This window comes from Terrapene carolina, unplaced genomic scaffold (assembly GCF_002925995.2).
Source record: "Terrapene carolina triunguis isolate 2854851 unplaced genomic scaffold, T_m_triunguis-2.0 Scaffold93, whole genome shotgun sequence".
Taxonomy (NCBI): Eukaryota; Metazoa; Chordata; order Testudines; family Emydidae; genus Terrapene; species Terrapene triunguis.
Genome location: NW_020664444.1, coordinates 4985051 through 5003938, shown reverse-complemented (window position 1 = coordinate 5003938; position 18888 = coordinate 4985051). Strand labels below are relative to the sequence as shown.

Here is an 18888-nt window from a genome sequence, read left to right as displayed (position 1 = left end):
CACTCTATACATACATAAATGTGTTACGGGCAGAGCCAATTATACCCTAAAGAGGAAGGGCAGGTTCTAAGTAGGGATGAGCCCAAGCCATATAGGTCACATATGGATCTGTTCTTTCCTTAAGCATAAGGGTTGTTCAGGTCTGGGTTTTTAGGGTCAGAACTATCTCTAGTTTTAAGCTGAAATTTAAACAGGATAAGTGATTTACTGGCTTGGGGAGAGAAGGTAAATGGGGGCAGTACAAGTAAGAATAGAGGAAGATCATAGAAGAGGGAAATGAAGCAGCTGAAGCAGGAAGGGATTAGACTAGGAACTAGCGGAGGCAAGATCAGGGCAATTTCCAGCAGCATTCAAGAGGTGGCCATGAGCACATGAAGTACAAAATAAAAGGTAAAGGAAAAATTAATATCCAGAGTCCAAAGGTGATTTCTGGTTTTCACAGCAAAGTTGAGGCAAGAGACAGTGAAGTCAAAGACATGGGACAAAATTTCTATTTTAACCAGGAGGACTTCAACCTTTGGGGCATTTTGGTGGTGTGGAATCATGTAGTGGCCAAGAAAGAACAAATCCAATATGGAGAGAGGGTTGAAGAGGGAGCAAACTTGGGTGCCATCCTTAAAGATCAGAGGTGCAAGGCTGGAGTTAATTGGAGGTGAGAAGAGGACCAAGTGGTGAGCCTTGCTTCATGCTAAAGTGGAAGTGATACAGGGAAGAAGTAGAAAGCTTTCACCAGAGATGAGTAAGATGATAAGATCCAAACCAGAGGGGATCTTAAGGTTGGTGAGGGGGATTGGATGGACATTAGGAGAGGACTGGAACTTGGAAAGGGGATGGTGATGAATTGAGGACCTGAAGATCTATGGGGTTGTGTGTGATGGTCAAGAAAACTGCTCTCTGTGCCCAGGTTACCAAGCTGTAGATACTCAGGGTATCAGGAAGGGGGTTGTTAATAAATCAGTGTGTGGGGGTATCTTGATTATAGTATTCACTCCCTCTTGCTCCAGTGCTTCTGACCTTAATATCAGATCTCGGCAAGTACCGTAGGACACGAAAGCTCTGTCTGCACTAGCAAAATTATCCATCGCTGTCAGTGGGTGCAGGTCAACCGGAGCTGAACGCAATTTCACTGCAAACTGAGTAGATTTTAACTAAAGCTTCTGAAATGGTGCTGACCGCTGTTTGTCCTTAAACTGTGTTCATCGCTGGCTCAGCTGCACCCGTTGTCAGCAATGGGTAATTTAAGAGTTTTCTAACAACAGCTGGGCGGGGGGGAGCGTTGTTTACTCCGCTCTTGTTCATCAATAAGATGTGTCTGCCTCCGGTTGCATTACTGATCCATCCCCCTTTCTGGCATGTTTCAGACCAGATTATACTGTTGGAATGGTACCCAGATGGTGGTGCCAGGACTCAAACTTGTAGCTTTGCAACAAGAAACACAGGTGCAGGGTGTATTGACACGCTTCTGGGGCTAGCCACACACCAAGATGGCTTCCACTTCCTTTGTGCCTTTGTATGTATCACCAAATATATAATACACAAGAAGTACCTAACATTGAATTATTTATTGGTTCAGTGCATCTTCCTCTAGCATTTTAGTGACCAGTACACTAAGTAACCTTCCTTTCCACGCTGTCTGGTAAAATGTTATATTACTGCATGGAGGAAAGTGCAAACAGAAAGATCTGAAGGCCATTTAGAAATGTAAAGTCTTATGCCCTCTTACCCGCAGATCCAACATGTATAGTGTATGTCTGCAAGGGAGTGTGGTGATTAACATATGAAAACGCCGATAACAGTGGGATTCTTGTGCAGGCTGAAGCTAACGAGATATACTACCATTTTGGTGCCAGTTAGACCCATAATTGCTATTTGTTGCTGGGTTTAGTAACAATTAACCTTTCACAGTCTGCATTAGCCATTGCTTTTCTGTGCAGCTGCTTTGATAACAATATACTGCACTTCTCTCCACAGAAGCGCTTATTTTGGCAGTTCAGTATCTATCCAAGAAACCACAGGATATATGGAAATAGAAGGGGATTTTTTTAATAGTCATTCATCGCTCCATCACTTAAAAAAAATCACTATGTGTTAGAAACAAAAAGTGGTTTCTGGGATTACTGTTATGATTATTTTATAGTGAACTCAGCGTAAGTTTTTGCCCTTTGCCAAATCCTGAATTTTAATCACCTAGACCTAATGTGCTATCAGGTGCCTCATTAGAAATAGTGAGCTTATTTTCAACAACAGATGCCTTATTTCTATCTGACCAAAGGTCAAGGAAAGACGCCTTGCTAAAGATTATGGACCAATTTCTGCTCATAATGGTATAAATCCAGTACATCACTGTCTTTAAAGGATCTCTCAGCTGTCAATGCACTTCAGTCCTTTCCTGTAGCACCCACTACTATTCCAGTCCTAAGGCTACGTGTGTAGCGGGTTTGTGACATGGATGATGGCCCAGAGAGGAACTAGAACAAGACCCAGACTCTTTCACTTATGCTCTAAGCATGATGTGAGCCCAGCTCCCCTCAGGAGATAAGTGTCATCAGGCATTAGTCTATTAACAACAGCATCTGCAGTTCCTCAGGACAGGTTGTGTAAACACCCCCACCTTGAATAAAACCAATTGCATTTTCAAAGTAATCTCCTCCACTTATACCTGCTAGATTGGCTATGGCAGCAGGTGTATCAGCTAGAACACTGAGTTACTTTTTATTTCTATTCTACCTTGCTGCATTTCATGAGGATAAACACCTGCAACAGAAAGGACAATCTCCAACTGCCAGCCACACCATGGCAGAGCCAAAGAGATTTTTAAATTGTCAATTAGAACAGATTTAAAGAAAGAAATAAACAAATCATAGGAGGCCAGGGAAAGCACAGAAATGGAGATCAACTTGCTGCACTTTGTCTTGTATCATCTAACGTAGTGCATACAAAAGCATCCCCCCAACCCTGCTATTTCTAGGAGGAAGCTTGAATAAGACTATTGATCCTTTTGTGTACCATATTAGCTACACACATCAAACTGATGCAAGGCCAGTAGATGTGGGAGTGTATTGAAAAAAATCCTCTTTTGCTTCTGGAGCCATGGATTTAAATAATCAATTTATCATAAAGGATGAGTTTTGTTGCCTCAAGCTAGTCTATAACAGTTTGAAATCTCTGCTAGAGGATGACACAGGACCAAGAGAAGAGGAGAGCTTCAAATCAAAATTGAGGTGCACTGATAAATGCACAGGAACATGTGCATAGAACTCCTCCATCATACCCTCTTATAGACAGCACATATTATTCATGAGCATCAAGTTTGCCATACAAAAAATGCCCCGCAAACTAACACAAGGTAGAATTCCAAGACAACCACCAGAGAATCAGTATATCACAGCATGAATTATAGAGGAGCAGTTGGGAAAAGGAAAGAGGCCAACTGAAGTTGCTCAGTTTAAGAGCTCTGCCACAAAAGTCAGTGTCTGGCCTTCTACAAAACCAACAGCACTGAGAACTGTGATTGCCATTGGGAGTGGTGGGGATTAAGCCCTTCAACGCCACAGGCACAGCAGCCAATACTTTCTGTAATCCTCAGGCTCTTTGTTCACAGCTATTGGCTATCTGTGTAGTTCAGCAAGAAGCCTGTTCCTAGTTTGTATTACATACTCTGCTCACCCCATTTATAGGGCCTACTGTAAGAAGAATGATCTGGCTAAGCGGAATCTGCTCTGAGAACTGATTTTTATCCTGCTTCTCAGCTATAACACAAAGATGATTTGGTTAATATGGACATAGAATCATGGGGATATCTGCTCTGCTATATTCCCTATGTACAGAAAGTAGTGCTGGTCCATGTAGTAATTTCTTGGGGAACAGATATTAATCATCAGCCATTGGATGGATCTTACTGATGTAAAAAAAGCTTGCCATCTCCTCACCTTCCAATTGCATGGATGGATTTTCACTAGCACTTAACATTGAAGCATCATCACATATGATCACTGAAGTAGATCCCTCTTTGGATTCACACCAATGTAACTCGGAGCAGATATTGGTGCTATATCTTCTTTCTTGACATATTTATCAGTGTTGTGAAACTCTAATGAAGCCTCTAGTCGTGTATGTGTGGATACAGGTGTGTATATCTGGACCTCTTCCCAAGTGGCACTGCCTGGAGGTACACCTTTGAGAGACATACTATCCTCTAGAAGTTTGTCGGGAGCAACTCTTGTTGTGCCACAGGATTAATCACCACCTTTCCTGGCATACCTGTTGCAGTCTGCACGATGGGCACTTCCATTGCATTGTTCTCACTGTGCCCCGTAATAAACCCTCCTGGGGTTGCTGGCATTGCCAGCAGTGTCATCTACCTCTCCCCTTGCATGTTCCTGGGCAGTTAGTCAGGTTATGCCTGGTCCTCCCCAAGGGTTCCAGTGTGTCATTTGTGGTGCAGCCATGCAGGCAAACGTTAACTCTACATGTGTTTTCCTCATTAATCTTGCAAAGCTACTGCTCACGTTGACTTACCGGGGTAGCTTGTCCATATTCTGTTATTCGGAGGTGGAATTACAAAGCTTTTTAAAACAAACTCTTTAAAATCCCCAAGCCCTGACCATCCGCATGCGTAGATTTAAAACTTGCAAGCCCATCTGCTATTCAAAATGAACAACAAGAATATCCACAGTTATAATAGCTCACATGTCTGTACGTCTCCTACAGCTGTGGGCTCTCAATTCTGATGAGCACTACTGCTCTATAAATGTGCAAGAATAATAATTCTGAGGTTTGTTACCGATATAGTGGAGGGTCTTCAGCAGAAAGCAGCCTCCACGCTTGTTCACCCATTGATGTTTCATAGATGAGTAAGTATTTTTCTTTCATTTTAAAGATGGGGAAATCAAGGCACATAGGCCTTTGTCTAGACAGGATTTAAAACCCCTCTGAATGCTCATTAAGATGCAAGCTAACGTCTGGACCGCAGAGAGGCTTTTGGGGGCCCAGGGCAAAATCTGAACGTGAGCCCCCCTCTCCAACTTCCAAAAAATGGTCACTGAGGGGTGGCGGATGGAAACGGGAGGGGAGTTGGAGGGTGAGCCCACACTGGACTCCTGTCCTGTGATGCTGGGCATGGTGACATGACACGCAGGGTCACAACCCCACTCAGATTTGGCTCAGCCACCCTTCTCTCAGGACAGAGGGGCTGCCGGGCCAAATTTACCGAGTGGTGCTGTGATCCCAGGTGCCAGGTCGCACCGCCAGTCAGTTTGGGGGCCTTTTTGAAGGAGGGGGCACCTGGGGTAAAAACTGCCCCATTTGCCACCCCACCCCCCTCGGGTGACCCTGGTTAACATGTTTGAAGCCACGTTAGATGGAGATGTTGTCGCCTGGAGGGGGAGAACGAGCTTTTCAACTGTGATACGCTAACTTGATTGAGTTAACATTATTGAAAAACACACCTGTTTTGCCTATCAAGACATACCCACAGGGATTAAGTGATTTCCTCAAAGTCAGACAGCGAGTCAGTAGCAGATCTAGGAATAATACCCAAGGCTCCTCAGTCTTTGCCCTATATACAGCTCCACACTGACATTACTAAATAGCTCAGATCCGTTGTGCAGCCAGCACCCACAGAAGTCCATTGCTGTATAGATCCCTAAATCTTTGTGATCTCAAGAGAGGACCATTGTTTTATCGTGCTCAACAAGGCCCGTGTTTGAGGTAGGCATTAAATGGATGTAGACCTTGATTTCTGTAACACCATAGTTGTGTTTACCTAAAACAGTTTTATATTCACAGTTATAGGTACCCAAGTGCCAGAAAAAGTTGCGCTGACTCAGTCATTTAGCATACTTCTGTGCAGCTTCAGGGTAGAACTATATTCCATGGAAAAACTTGCAAACAAAAATATATTTGTAGTTCAGAGTAAAACTACTGGAACAGACTTTACTTTGGTTCTTGCACTGATCTACTGTTGCTTCATAGTGTCCTTCACTTAATGACGAAAGATCCAGTAGAGTTTGACTTCCTCTGTCGAAACATAACGGCTGTGTTATTCTTGCGCCTTCTGAATAATCATTTCAATATTTATACTGGAGACACTGCAAAATCCAGCTTTGCATAAAGGAGGCTGTACCTGAATGTCTCCAATGTATAAAATAACTTGGGTAACAGCTTCACGGTGTGGTTACAAGGATGGATTTTGAGCTCCGTTATGCTAGTAGAAATCCGGAATAATTCCACTGAGGCCAGTAGAATATAAAACAGGCATGAGGGAAGAATTGGACCCTTTAGCCTTTATTCATTGAGCTGTGGTTAAGGAAGGATTTTCCTTATGGTTCAGAACCCTTGATAGTTGTATGCTGAAGTTGATAATGCCCAAGCCTAAATGGAATTTTTGATCATACTCTCTTCAAGATATAGGGCTGGGTACTCTGTGGGTGTCCACTGGCGTAGCTCCACTAAAGTCAATGGGACCTCTGCCACGTATGCCTGCTGAGGAGAATGTGGCTCATGATGTCAGGGGCCTAGCATTCAGAAAGAAAAGTCTTCTACGTGCGTTTAGCAAACTTTGTGGCTTTTAAGCAATAGCGGAGCGTGAGCAAGAAGCAGATTTCAGGCCAGCTGTTCAGATGAGTTTTAAAATAGTGTTTGCAAAACCAAAGTCCTGAAGTGGACACCTAATTAAGGAATTTGCTCATGCACAGCCTTCTACTCATCCCCAATTTTCAGATGAAGTCTTCGGGGCCCTATCAGAAGAGCTAAAGGTGATCTCTGCTCCATCCAGTAGAGAGCGGTCTGAATAAAAGCGCTGAGCCTTTGTTGGGTACAGTATATCTCAATAACAGGGTGCTTTCTCTGTATATGTATTAGCAGGGAAAGGTGCAATCATTTGTTCTAACCTAATCAGCTAGATGTTGCATACATTTGAGATGAGCAGTTGCCAGGAGAATGCTGAGAAACCTTTGGATTCTTGAATCAGAATTTGTCCGTAGAAGAATGTAGCAACGTAAACTATTACAAATAAATAAAATGAAAAGCCAATTTTGATCTCCATAGAGGCCCTGGGAACTCGACTTTGAAACGTTCAGTTCCGGACATACATTTTACATACATTTGCTAAGCTGTAAATGCTTCTCTGTTGTGAAGCTGCGATTGCTCTAGACTGAAGTACTCTGGTAATATGACTTTTCGTTTTCAGCAGTCAGTTGCTACAATAACCTCAACATGCTGTTTACCCTCTTGTGTTTTTCCTCCCCTTCAAAATTAGAGACTACAGCATTTTGCTGTGAATTAATATTTTAAAGGGACAAAGCCAATTTGAAATCGAAAGATAAGTTTTGGCCGGGATTACTGCTGTTCTTAGGTTTTACTGCCAGTTCCTATGGTTTTGTAATCATATTTTCCTACGTTTTTTTTAAATATTTCTCTCTTACTTGTGAAAACCCACATAAAAGGTGAAATTTCACAGACTTAGCGACAGAAGGAAAACAGCAAAGCTAAATACCCACAGAATGTGCATGGGGCTGTAATAGGAACAAACAAAAATCTCCATTCTCTAGTTTTTTTCTCTCTAATCCCTTTCAGTTACAGTCGTAGATGGCATACACAATGTTAGTTGGTACCACTTTCACTTGAAAGTGTGATTTGATTGTTTTTAAGGTCGCGCTGCCCCTTTAACCGTTTTAATTGTATGTAACCTCAATTCCATCTATATGTGAAGTGTGGTCAGAGACAATTGAGTAACTAAGGATCAAGTTAAATCAGTAATTTCATAGGATTTTTATATTCTGCTTCTCATATGCTTAAAATTCCTTGATGGGTAATTAACAGCAAACCATTTCTCTTATTTCCACTTTAGGATGGGAATCTCAGCTTCTGGAAACGGGGGTTTTAGGAATATTCCTGTGCCCGCTCTGGACTCTCTCCCGGTTACCTAACTACACTCCGCCTTCCCAAATTGTCATCTGGGGATTTCGATGGCTCATTTTCAGAATCATGCTTGGAGCGGTAAGTGGAACTATAAGCACTTATGCTTCTGCAGACGTCTGAGATCATATTAGCAAAAGAAGACGATCTCTTTACCTTTTACTAGAGCAGCTAATTCTAAATGTTTAATCCTGGCAGAAAACCCACTTGCTTCCTATAACCGGTATAATATTTTTTTATGTTCTGTCGTTTAGGATGGTCTCTGGTTATAAACAAGGAGAATGCAGGAGGAAATATTTGGTGTTCTGTTTCATTGAATCTTTCAGATTGTTATTGGTGGCTGCCTTTAACGAGATCAACAGATATAGGACTAGGAATGTATATTAACATTTTAGCACTGCTATTACAATTTTAATGGGGCGGGGGGGAAGGAGGTAAATCGTTAGCTTTGAAAGCTTGTCCCTTAAAAATATTTTGTAAAGTGATTTTGAAGGTTCTGAAACATGATTTTCAGCACGTTGGGTGAGAACCCCAGTGTGAAATCCCCAAGCAGGAGCTGTACCGGGTTCTTTGCATACCTTATTGAACTATCGCTCTCGAGGCCTTACGCTGTCAAATGTAGCAATTGCTGCACCGCTGTCAGCTGCGAATGGAGATGGCCAAGAGTCTTGAAAGCAAAAGAACCCATCAGCAACGGATGTTTCTTTTATTAAAATTAAAGATGGGGCCTGGGGACAACATTTGGAGCCAAAACAGAATTTTGGACACCCCCCGGTTCTTGGATCTTGGGAAATACACACGGTATGTTTGTTGCGTCTAAATGAGACTTTCCAGCTCAAAGCAAGTCAGCCTGATTCTGGGAACCCTTATTCACATGAGATGCCTTTACTCATGCAAGTAATCCTATTGACTTTAATGCAACTGCATATTGAGAATGGACTGCTCAACTGAGGAAGGGTTTGTAGGATTGAGTCATTGTTGTAATGCCTCTCGAGGGCCTTGAGAACCTTCTGGCTGAAATATGCTATACAAACCATGCCATTATTCATTATTAGGCTTGGAGCATACAAGATAATCTCCATTTTGAGAAATCAATCTCTCTTTATATATAGTAATGTATAAATAAATTAAAAGAGGGATAAGCATAGACATTGGCACCAAGAACAACCTCAACACGGCTTTAAAGACCACCTTATCTCAAAGTTAAGGCTGTTTGATGCATGTGTGTAATCTCAACTATACTTTAAAGAATGGAAATTTGGGCTCTTAAGAAAGCTGGCTTTTGTAGACTGAAAAGCTTTGAAGTCTTATTTGGCAGTGCCCGAGATCAGATGGGAAAGACAAAGCGAATGTAAAGATCTCTGTGCTGGGCTGAACAAAGATTCAGTACATTCCTGACAAAGAAGATATTCTGGTTTGGGCGTACCTAGGCAGATAAATGAAAACATGATGGCAGTCTTGCAGTCTGTTCCATGGAGTCTTCCTGCTAGTGACGGATGGGAGAAACGCTATGAGAAAAATGACTGGAACGACTATCAGCAAGATCGCGGATACGTAAGGGAGAGGATGGGAAGTAACTGAAACGGGAGGTCCCTGGTGGTTTTCCTACTGACTGTGGAAAAGTGGCATTAACAGTGAAGTCTGAAATCCAAGCGGAAGCTAGTGCGCTGGCTCCCAGATTGTGGAAGGGAAAAGGGGGAAGTAGCATCTGTAAAATACCTACTGTAAACTAGCAATGAATTTGTAACTAATTGTGCATAAGCTCTGCTGGAATGTCAGCATCCTGGAGCTAAGTACTCCAGAGCTGCTGAAGGGTCACTGCAGCAGCCCCCGCAGGGCATAGGGGCCCCATCCGGTCAGGTCCAGGCTGAAATGCTGTTCTCCTGTTTACGATCCAGCTTTTGTGCTGTGTAGTGTGACGTATGAGCTACCTTATGCTGTACTCAGAGCTCTGTGGCGGCAATAACTTAAACCTCCTGGGGGCTCATGAAATCTCCCCCCCTTTACTGTGGCTCATCTGTGTAGCATCACAGATTACCCTCCCCTACTTTCTGTTTGAGAGACCTGCTCCGTCGTCCTCCAGGAAACTCACCCTTCTGCTCTCCTCCTCCAAGCTCCCATAGCATACGAAAGTGGGGCAGGTTGTGGGAAAGGTGGCAGTTGGACACTGATTCATAACCCTTGGAACTAAGGGACCCAGTCACACGGCTCTGCATGGGGGCCTCAGATTTGCTTGAACTGACCCTGATGACTCTTGACTGTCAGAGGTGGTGACCTTTGTTGCAAATATTAGTGATTTGCGCACTAGAGCTTTCCCTCATCGCCTTGTGATTTAGGAACTCGTAACAAGATGCAAAAATGAAACGGGAGTGTAACTATTTACATTTGTTTCACTCCAAAACCTAGTCCAGTTCTGACCTGTACAAATCATGATTTTTTTTTCCAAGTTGGGGAGGGAAGGCCATAGCAAAATGGGACATGGGTTGGAAGTTTCTTAAGTGGATGGTATTTTTGTTTTAATCAGGTTTAATAGCAGACTGCCTGGTTTTTTTGCGTTCTCGCCTCTCTTTTCAAAAGCTTGTAACAAAACTTCTCTCTGCTCGAAGTGTGTTCTGTGACTTCCTGCTGAGAAAATTCCTGTGTAAAGAAACCTTTGAAATGAATCAAGAGGGAGGTGGTTCACAGGTCAGTCAGTTGGTGCAAATAGATTTGAATTTGGGAGCAGAGACCGAAGTTATTTGTTAAATTTCCATCAACCCATACATGGACCTTGAGAAATTTCTTTTTCTCATAAAACTAAAGTGATCCAGAGTGGTTACTTTCTGTCGCCAGCATCCACGACTGCCAGGAACACACGAATGGCTGTCAAATCAGTTAAAGATGTGAAGTAAACTTGGAATCATTTGTCTGTATAATGAGACGCTAGACATTTGAGAGAGTGGGGGTAACCAGAGAGCAAACCAAAGAAGCACACACATGTATACATGTGCTTGCCAATTGGGAATTTTGAATCAAGTTTGGTGTTTTCTTTCCAAGATCTGGACATGAATTTTTTTTATTTTTTTTGCTGGTCCTGGCATTCACTAGCCAACCCCATATAGGAAGCAAGTGTAAAAACAATTACCGCCCTTTAAATTCTGCAATATGCAACAGTTTTCCTGTGCCAGGTTAGACTGGGCAAACCTGTTCAGATAAAACAGTAGCCATGTAGTATCTTTACCCGCTGCTCAAACCAAACTCAAAAGGAGCCTGTTTGGAATTTTAAAAAGAAATCCATTAACTATTCTGTCCCTGACTATTTCCCCTCTAACTTGCATGTACTCACTGCACGTTATTGTGCTAGCAGAGTATGAAGAACAGTAAATTACTGCATGCAAGTTTTGTTCAGGTCAGAGTCAATTGAGAGAGAGATCATTGAGAGCTTGTTCTCACAAGATTTCTAGCCACCCAAACCCCTCACTCTTTTGCAGTTCTGCCATCATTTATTTAACTGCAACCTTGCCTTTCCCCCAGTTATCTTTTCCTTTTGTATCACTGGTTTTGTTTGAAGGGACAGTGTGGTAAAGGCAGCTAGCACCCTCCACAGTCTTCCATTTAGCACCCTTCCCCTTGAAAAATCTTGCATCTTGATAGCCTTTCTTTTGGCCAACGAGGAAATTGGGGCCCATCGAAAGAAAAATCTGAACACCTTTTAATTTCCAGTTAAAATGATTATTTAAAAAAAACCTGTTTAAAATGGTAGCTTAGAATACGGATACGGGGACCAGTCTTGCGTGCTCCTCCTAGCCAAAGCTGCGCAGTCACTGGGAATTTAGCCAGAGGAAGGGCTGTAGAACCAAGACCCGGGCTGGACAAATGCTATCCACAATTAATAAAGCTCAGTTTGGAAAAAAAAGTGAGTTTGAAACCCTCTGCTGTTAAAAATAGCTGTGGATATAGAAAATACCAGGCTGTTCATTGCATTGCGTTAGCACTATTTTATTGGAAGTTGGCTGAGGGGAAGTTTTTCAAAAACCGACTAGAGCAAGAGTGGCCAAACCACGGCTCACTTTACAGTTAAAGTGCTTCTGCCCTGCAGCGGGGTGGTGGGACTAGTGGCTTCTTCCCAGCAGGGTGGGGGGGTCCCATGGGGGGCACCTGCAGGAACTCCGGGCTTCAGCAGGAGCAGGGCTGGAGCCCCGAGGCCCAACGGGGGCCTCCCGCGGGGCAGAAGCCCCGTGCCCCGACAGATGTGCCCGGGCTCTTGAACTTCTGAAGTCTGTCGTATGCAGCTCGGAGGGTCAGTAATTTTGGCCACGCCTGGACTAGAGCGTCTCATGAGGCACATAGTCCGTCCCCGCTCCACAAAGGAGCCAAAGGGAGAGCCCGACCCCCATTTATTTTGAAAGTCTCTGCTGCCACTCTCCATTAATTTGACTGGGAGTTCTCTCGGAATCTCTTAGATGGCTTTGAGAAGATAAGACTCTCAGGCGTAGCAGGTATCCTGGGGACGGGGGCTTTGAACAGGTTCAATGATGAAATACAGTCTCCAGCACTGGAGTGTGATTTTTTTAGAATAAATTCCCAAATGCTTGCTATGGGTAGCAAGCATTTGGGAAATAGGGATGAAGGCTCCCAACCGGCTATAAATATCCATCCAAGTTTTATTACAAATTAAATTTCCTGTACTGACCTTTATAAACATAGAATGATAACTTCTTTAGTAGCTAACCAGCATGGTTTACCCATTAGTCTGGTGCAGGCAGCCACGGTCTAAGTTATTAAAATTTAGTAAGTGCAATAACATGGTGCTGATTGACCTTTAATGAAATTCTTTGGCGCGGCATAACTGTCCCATGACATCAAAGGTTCCAGTCTCTTGAGGCGCTGAGTGTCTCCTGCAAGGTGAGTTGATGGGAGCTGAGAGCATTTAGCATCTAGCAGGATTGGGCGTTGTCGCCTAATCTGCTAGTCCTTTAACTGGTCAAATGCAGTCTGCATGTTTCATGACTCTGTGGCTGCGTGGTGAGAGTTTTCTTGCTGCAGAGAACTTCAGTGTGACTAGTATGTTATGTAGGCCCCTCCAGCCATTACTCTGTAGCGGCCAATAATGTATTCCTTATGTTGGAGGGATGCAATTGGAAAATCAAAATATTTCTAAGGAAAAATAGTATTTCCATTGCAGCATGGGGAGGGATTGAGCATAGGCTGTAAGAGGCCAAATCCCCTCCTGGATTTGACAAGGCGGAACTCTGTAGAGCCAGCCTGTTAAGTCTTACCCGGTAGGGTCCCCGGGGGGCAATTCAGCAGCCAGGATCCCCTGCCCATGCTCCTTTTCTCTAGCCAGACCCTTTGCAAAGTCTAGAAGTGGTTTAGGAGCAGTTTCAGTGGCTCAATGACGTCGGAGGGTTCCCCTGTGCAGAAGGTATTCTCTAGTGGTTGGGTTAAGGTGGTTTTGGGGCTCTAACGTACGTCATTCAATATATCCCATGCAGCTGTGTCACTATGGAGTATGGGAGGCTAGAACAATGGGAAACTAATGAAAAGTAAATGCCAAGAAGTGCTTTAGCAGAGACGTTACTTTCTCTCTCTGGCTTCCTGGAAAAGGTTCATCAGCTAGACTTGCAATCAGCGTTTGGCTACAATAAAGCCCTGCAAAGTATATGTTTGGGTATGTGTATATTTACTGCCTACATCATCCTGCTGCAAAATGTAAAGAGACTGTAAATCAGGGGTTTCTGAAGACTTATTAAACCTGTTAGAGGTATGCCCCCAGAAAGATTGATAGCAGAGATGCATAAGTTGTCACAAAGGTTCCAATAAAAATTCCTCCAATATAACGCTGTCCTCGGGAGCCAAAAAATCTTACCGCGTTATAGGTGAAACCGCGTTATATCGAACTTGCTTTGATCCGCTGGAGTGCGCAGGCCCGCCCCCCCACCCCCAGAGCGCTGCTTTACCGCGTTATATCCGAATTCATGTTATATCGGGCCGCTTTATATCGGGGTAGAGGTGTACATAGCTTCTTTCCTGCTTTGTACTAGTCTTATTGTATTTCACAGGGGAGATGCTACTGCTTGTACCTGGAATAGGCCCTAAGAAATAATGCTTTATCTCTAGGATTGGAAGGATTAGATTATTTATCGGTAAATGTTGATAACGCTGTACATACATGAACCGATAATAAAATATTTTCCTGGATTACTAATAAAAATTTATAGATAGGCAAAGTAAGAAAAATGTTGCTTGAGAATTTATTAGATTAAAAATCCAGTGATTTAGACTTCTGAATGAGGTTTGTTACAAATGGGCTAGTGAATGAATAGTAAAAACAGGTACGGTTTGTTGATTTAAAGATATTCACTTGGTATATTTTGACATATGGTGTTTTGTGTTTTAATTACAACTGTCAAGCGATTAAAAAATGAATCGTGATTAATTGTGCGATTAAAAAAATTAATTGCGCTGTTAAACAATAATAGAATACTATTTATATAAATATTTTGGCTGTTTTTCACATTTACAATTATATTGATTTCAATTACAACACAATACAAAGTGTACAGTGCTCACTTTATATTTATTTTTTATTATAAATATTTGCACTGTACAAATAAAAGAAATAGTATTTTTCAATTCACTTAATACAAGTACTGTAGTGCAATCTCTTTATCATGCAAGTTTAACTTACAAATGTAGAATTATGTACAAAAAATAACTGCATTAAAAATAAAACAATGTAAAACTTTAGAGCCTACAAGTCCGCTCAGTCCTACTTCTTGTTCAGCCAATCGCTCAGATGAACAAGTTTGTTTATATTTGCAGGAGATAATGCTGCCTGCTTCTTGTTTACAATGTCACCTGAAAGTGAGAACAGGCGTTCGCATGGCACTCTTGTAGCCGGTGTCGCAAAATGTGCTAAAGATTCATATATCCCTTCATGCTTCAACCACCATTTCAGAGGACTTGCGTCCATGCTGATGACGGGTTCTGCTCAATAACAATCCAAAGCAGTGCGGACTGATACGTGTTCATTTTCGTCATCTGAGTCAGATGCCACCAGCAGAAGGTTGATTTTCTTTTTTGGTGGTTTGGGTTTTGTAGTTTTTGTATCGGAGTGTTGCTCTTTTAAGACTTCTGAAAGCATGCTCCACACCCTGTCCTGAACAGATTTTGGAAGGCACTTCAGATTCTTAAATCTTGGGTCAAGTGCTATAGCTATCTTTAGAAATCTCACATTGGTACCTTCTTTGCGTTTTGTGAAATCTGCAGTGAAAGTGTTCTTAAAACGAACAATATGTGCTGGCTTATTATCCGAGACTGATATAACATGAAATATATGGCAGAATGCGGGTAAAACAGAGCAGGGGACATACAATTCTCCCCCAAGGAGTTCAGTCACAAATTTAATTAACTCATTATTTTTTTAATGAGCGTCATCAGCATGGAAGCATGTCCTCTGGAATGGTGGCCGAAGCATGAAGGGGCATACGAATGTTTAGCATATCTGGCACGTAAATACCTTGCAATGCCAGCTACAAAAGTGCCATGTGAACGTCTGTTCTCACTTTCAGGTGACATTGTAAATAAGAAGTGGGCAGCATTATCTCCTGTAAATAGGGTGACCAGACAGCAAATGTGAAAAATCGGGACGGGGGTGGGAGGTAATAGGAACCTATATAAGAAAAAGACCCCAAAATTGGGACTGTCCCTATAAAATCGGGACATCTGGTCACCCTACCTGTAAATGTAAACAAACTTGTTTGTCTTAGCGATTGGCTGGTAAAGAAGTAGGACTGAGTGGACTTGTAGGCTCTAAAAATTTACATTGGTTTTGTTTTTGAGTGGTTATGTAACAAAAAAAAATCTACATTTGTAAGTTGCTCTTTCACAATAAAGAGATTGCACTATAGTACCTGTATGAGGTGAATTGAAAAATACTATTTCTTTTGTTTATCATTTTTCAAGTGCAAATATTTGTAATCAAAATAATATAAAGTGAGCACTGTGCACGTTGTATTCTATGTTGTAATTGAAATCAATATATTTGAAAATGTAGAAAAACATCTAAAATATTGAATAAATTTCAATTGCTATTCTATTTTGTAACAGTGCGATTAAAACAGCGATTAATCATGATTAATTTTTTTAATCGCGATCAATATTTTTGAATTAATCGCGCGAGTTAACCGTGATTAATTGACAGCCCTAGTTTTAATAGTTATAAAGTTTTCACTTTTTGAATGTCAACATCTGTCATTAAATAGCCTGGCTACTCCATAATTTCCATCAACTCTGAAAATTTAAATTGACACAAATCTTAAAAAAACCAAACAAACAAAAGCTTAAAAATAAACTTCGATATTTTGCACTGAAATTATTTAAAAAAAATGGAGTTCTACCAAGCCGCTTTATCTTTATGTCAAGAAAATAACTTAAACAAATGCTTCTGTCTGAGCGAGAGACACTCTTCCTGAAGGCACTCAGTGAGGCTTTTTTAACCCTTCAGAGGCCAAGCACAAGATCTTGGAATAGTTCTTAGAACTTTTAGAATAAAAACCTTTGAACAAAAGGATGGAGGGCATTATTATTTGCTTAGTGCCAACAATTTGCTTGCCACTCTGCAATTCATGAATATAAATACTGTGCCAAACCCCAACACATTACAGTCCAAAGGAAAGACACTCTTTCCTTATGATATCTTGAGGATCTGGCCTTTTTTATCTGTACAGAATTGCAAATCTTTTTCCTGGGTCCTTATTGTAACTCCGTTTCTCAGGCCTTATAGCTTCCAACTTCTCAAATTCCTGTTATCTGGCCTTTAAAAAGCTTGACAGAGTCCATGGCATGGGAATTACAGGCAAATTGGATCTTATCAGCAAGTTTGTTTCCCATTTTTCATTTAAAATGGAAGTCTAGTTCTGTGAATCCTCTGCTCCTTTCTTATTAATTGTATAATGTATTTTGCCTTATGTGACACATTTGATATAATGCATGGTGAAAAAGTTACATGCTCTCTGATATCGCTGAGTTATCTCAGTTCTGTTTCTCACTGTTATCTAGAGAGTAATAACTCTCCAGTTAGTTTTAAAGAGAGCCCCGAGCAAAATAGATGTTGGCCCTGGAGTGACTTCTTACGTCTTGCTTGTTGATATATAAGTAGCAGGCATCTTAGAGCAAAAGATGGAAAGGTCATTAAAAGAAGGATCTGATCCAAGCAAGTGGAAATCAGTGATTGATGATACCTTTAATGTCTCGGTGCCCAAACATATGTACGTTTCCTTCTAGGCTGGGATAATGAGGCTGACAGGCCCTGGAAAGCAAGTTTAACGCGTGAAACCAAAGTTTCCTCCCAGACCATATGTGCACCTGTTCCAGCGCAATCTTTGATTTCTGCTCTAATCCAGGCAGGAGCTGAAACATATGCACAAACGTGGTCTGAATGAAGGTTTCCCATGGGTGGGATTGGAGGATATTATATGTAACAAAAAATTCACGTTAGAATTTCCTCTTTGGTTATTCACCTATTCCTCTAGCTGACCAAGATAAAACGTGCTTGTAAAACCTCATCTTCCAAGCAAGTGGAGTTCCCTTGGGCAGTCTTCGGATTTCTCATCTTGTGATTGACTTTAGGTAATTCACACACAGTCCAATTTAAAAAAATGACCGTACGTGATCAAGTCTATTCTACGAAGCAAGTGTGCTGGATTTCAGCCAAGAGCATTTCCTCGTCTGTGGCTCTGTGCTGTGGGTTCGTAACTGTGGCTTCATGTTATGAAGAGTAATGAGGGAAACCCATGAACAGCTGGATGGTCAGGATCAGACCCTGAATATTCCTGATATTTACAGGAGGATTAATAAGGGCTAGGGTGTGCGGATGAGCGACCACACCTTCCTACGCAGAATGGGAGATAGTACTGAAGGTGGCTAATTTCCCTTGGGCCACACCTGCAGTGAGTCCTCCAGGAAGTGGAGACCTGTGCCATGTGTGTGAGGGGGGAGAACTGAGGGGTCTGCAACCCCCATTGTATCCCTATGAGGACTCATCTAAGACTGAATCTGTTCCCTGTTCCACTGACTCCCTCTAGGCTGCAGAACTTGCTTTTAAGGGAGGCTCGTGGGTAACGGACAGCCACCCCCCCCCCACTGGAGCTGTGCTGACAGGGAGCGTTTCAGGGGGCCAAAGAGGGGATTGTGGGGGACACTACGGTGCTGCACAGATATCCCTGGTCTCCAGCAGATCCTTGCTGAGATCTGCATTATCTGGGGTACAAACCCCTGCCTGTTCTTCTTTCCTCCCCAGTGGAAACTCACGGAGTTTTCTTCCCCATCCGGCAGTGTTTTCTGTGGAAGTTTGGGCTTGGGGAGTAGAGCAGAAGGGCTCCTCAACTGCCAGAGCCTTCACCTGTGGAGCCCCCCCGCACCCCCGAGAGAAATCCACTACTCCCACCCCATTCAATTCCCATACTTGGGGACTTTGCAAAGGGTCGCTAGTCGAATACCAGGTGAGCTCCACATCAGATGCCACCGTCTCTGAAAGCCTGGCTCAGTTCAGCAATCTGATGCAGCATGTCTGGTTGAATCCGAATCAGATGCAATACCTCGGAGGACAGAGAAGCACGTGCCACTTTCATAGCATCGCTCTCCGTCAAGGAGACAGCCTTGGTTGTTAGGATAGTCTGCAGCTTTGGTGTCTGCCTGGGCTCCTCCTTGCTTCCTGATAATCCAGAGAGCTGCACTAAAAAACACTGGTGGCTGGCCAGGAGACTCTGTCCAATCTTGTTTGGCCTAGGTGACCCCACATCCATGCTCTCCAGGCTTGATCACTGTTATGCACCGTACGTAGTTGGATGCTTATGTAGAAGTGCTCTGTGCCTCTGAAAATCAGGCCACTTCCAGTTAGGCACCTAAATATGGGTTTAGGAGACTAACTTTTGACAACCAAGTCTGGAAATGTTAGCCTCAAACACTCCAGTGATGAGCTCAGTACAA

The 18888-nt window shown here is 42.5% G+C and overlaps 1 protein-coding gene across 1 annotated transcript in view; it reads left to right on the top strand.

The window, feature by feature from the left end:
• LMF1 (lipase maturation factor 1) overlaps positions 1-18888 on the top strand; it is a 347236-nt gene that overhangs the window by 104143 nt on the left and 224205 nt on the right. Inside the window, 1 exon segment of the mRNA XM_026650800.2 lies at positions 7850-7998. Within this exon segment, the coding sequence (XP_026506585.1) occupies positions 7850-7998 (149 nt within the window).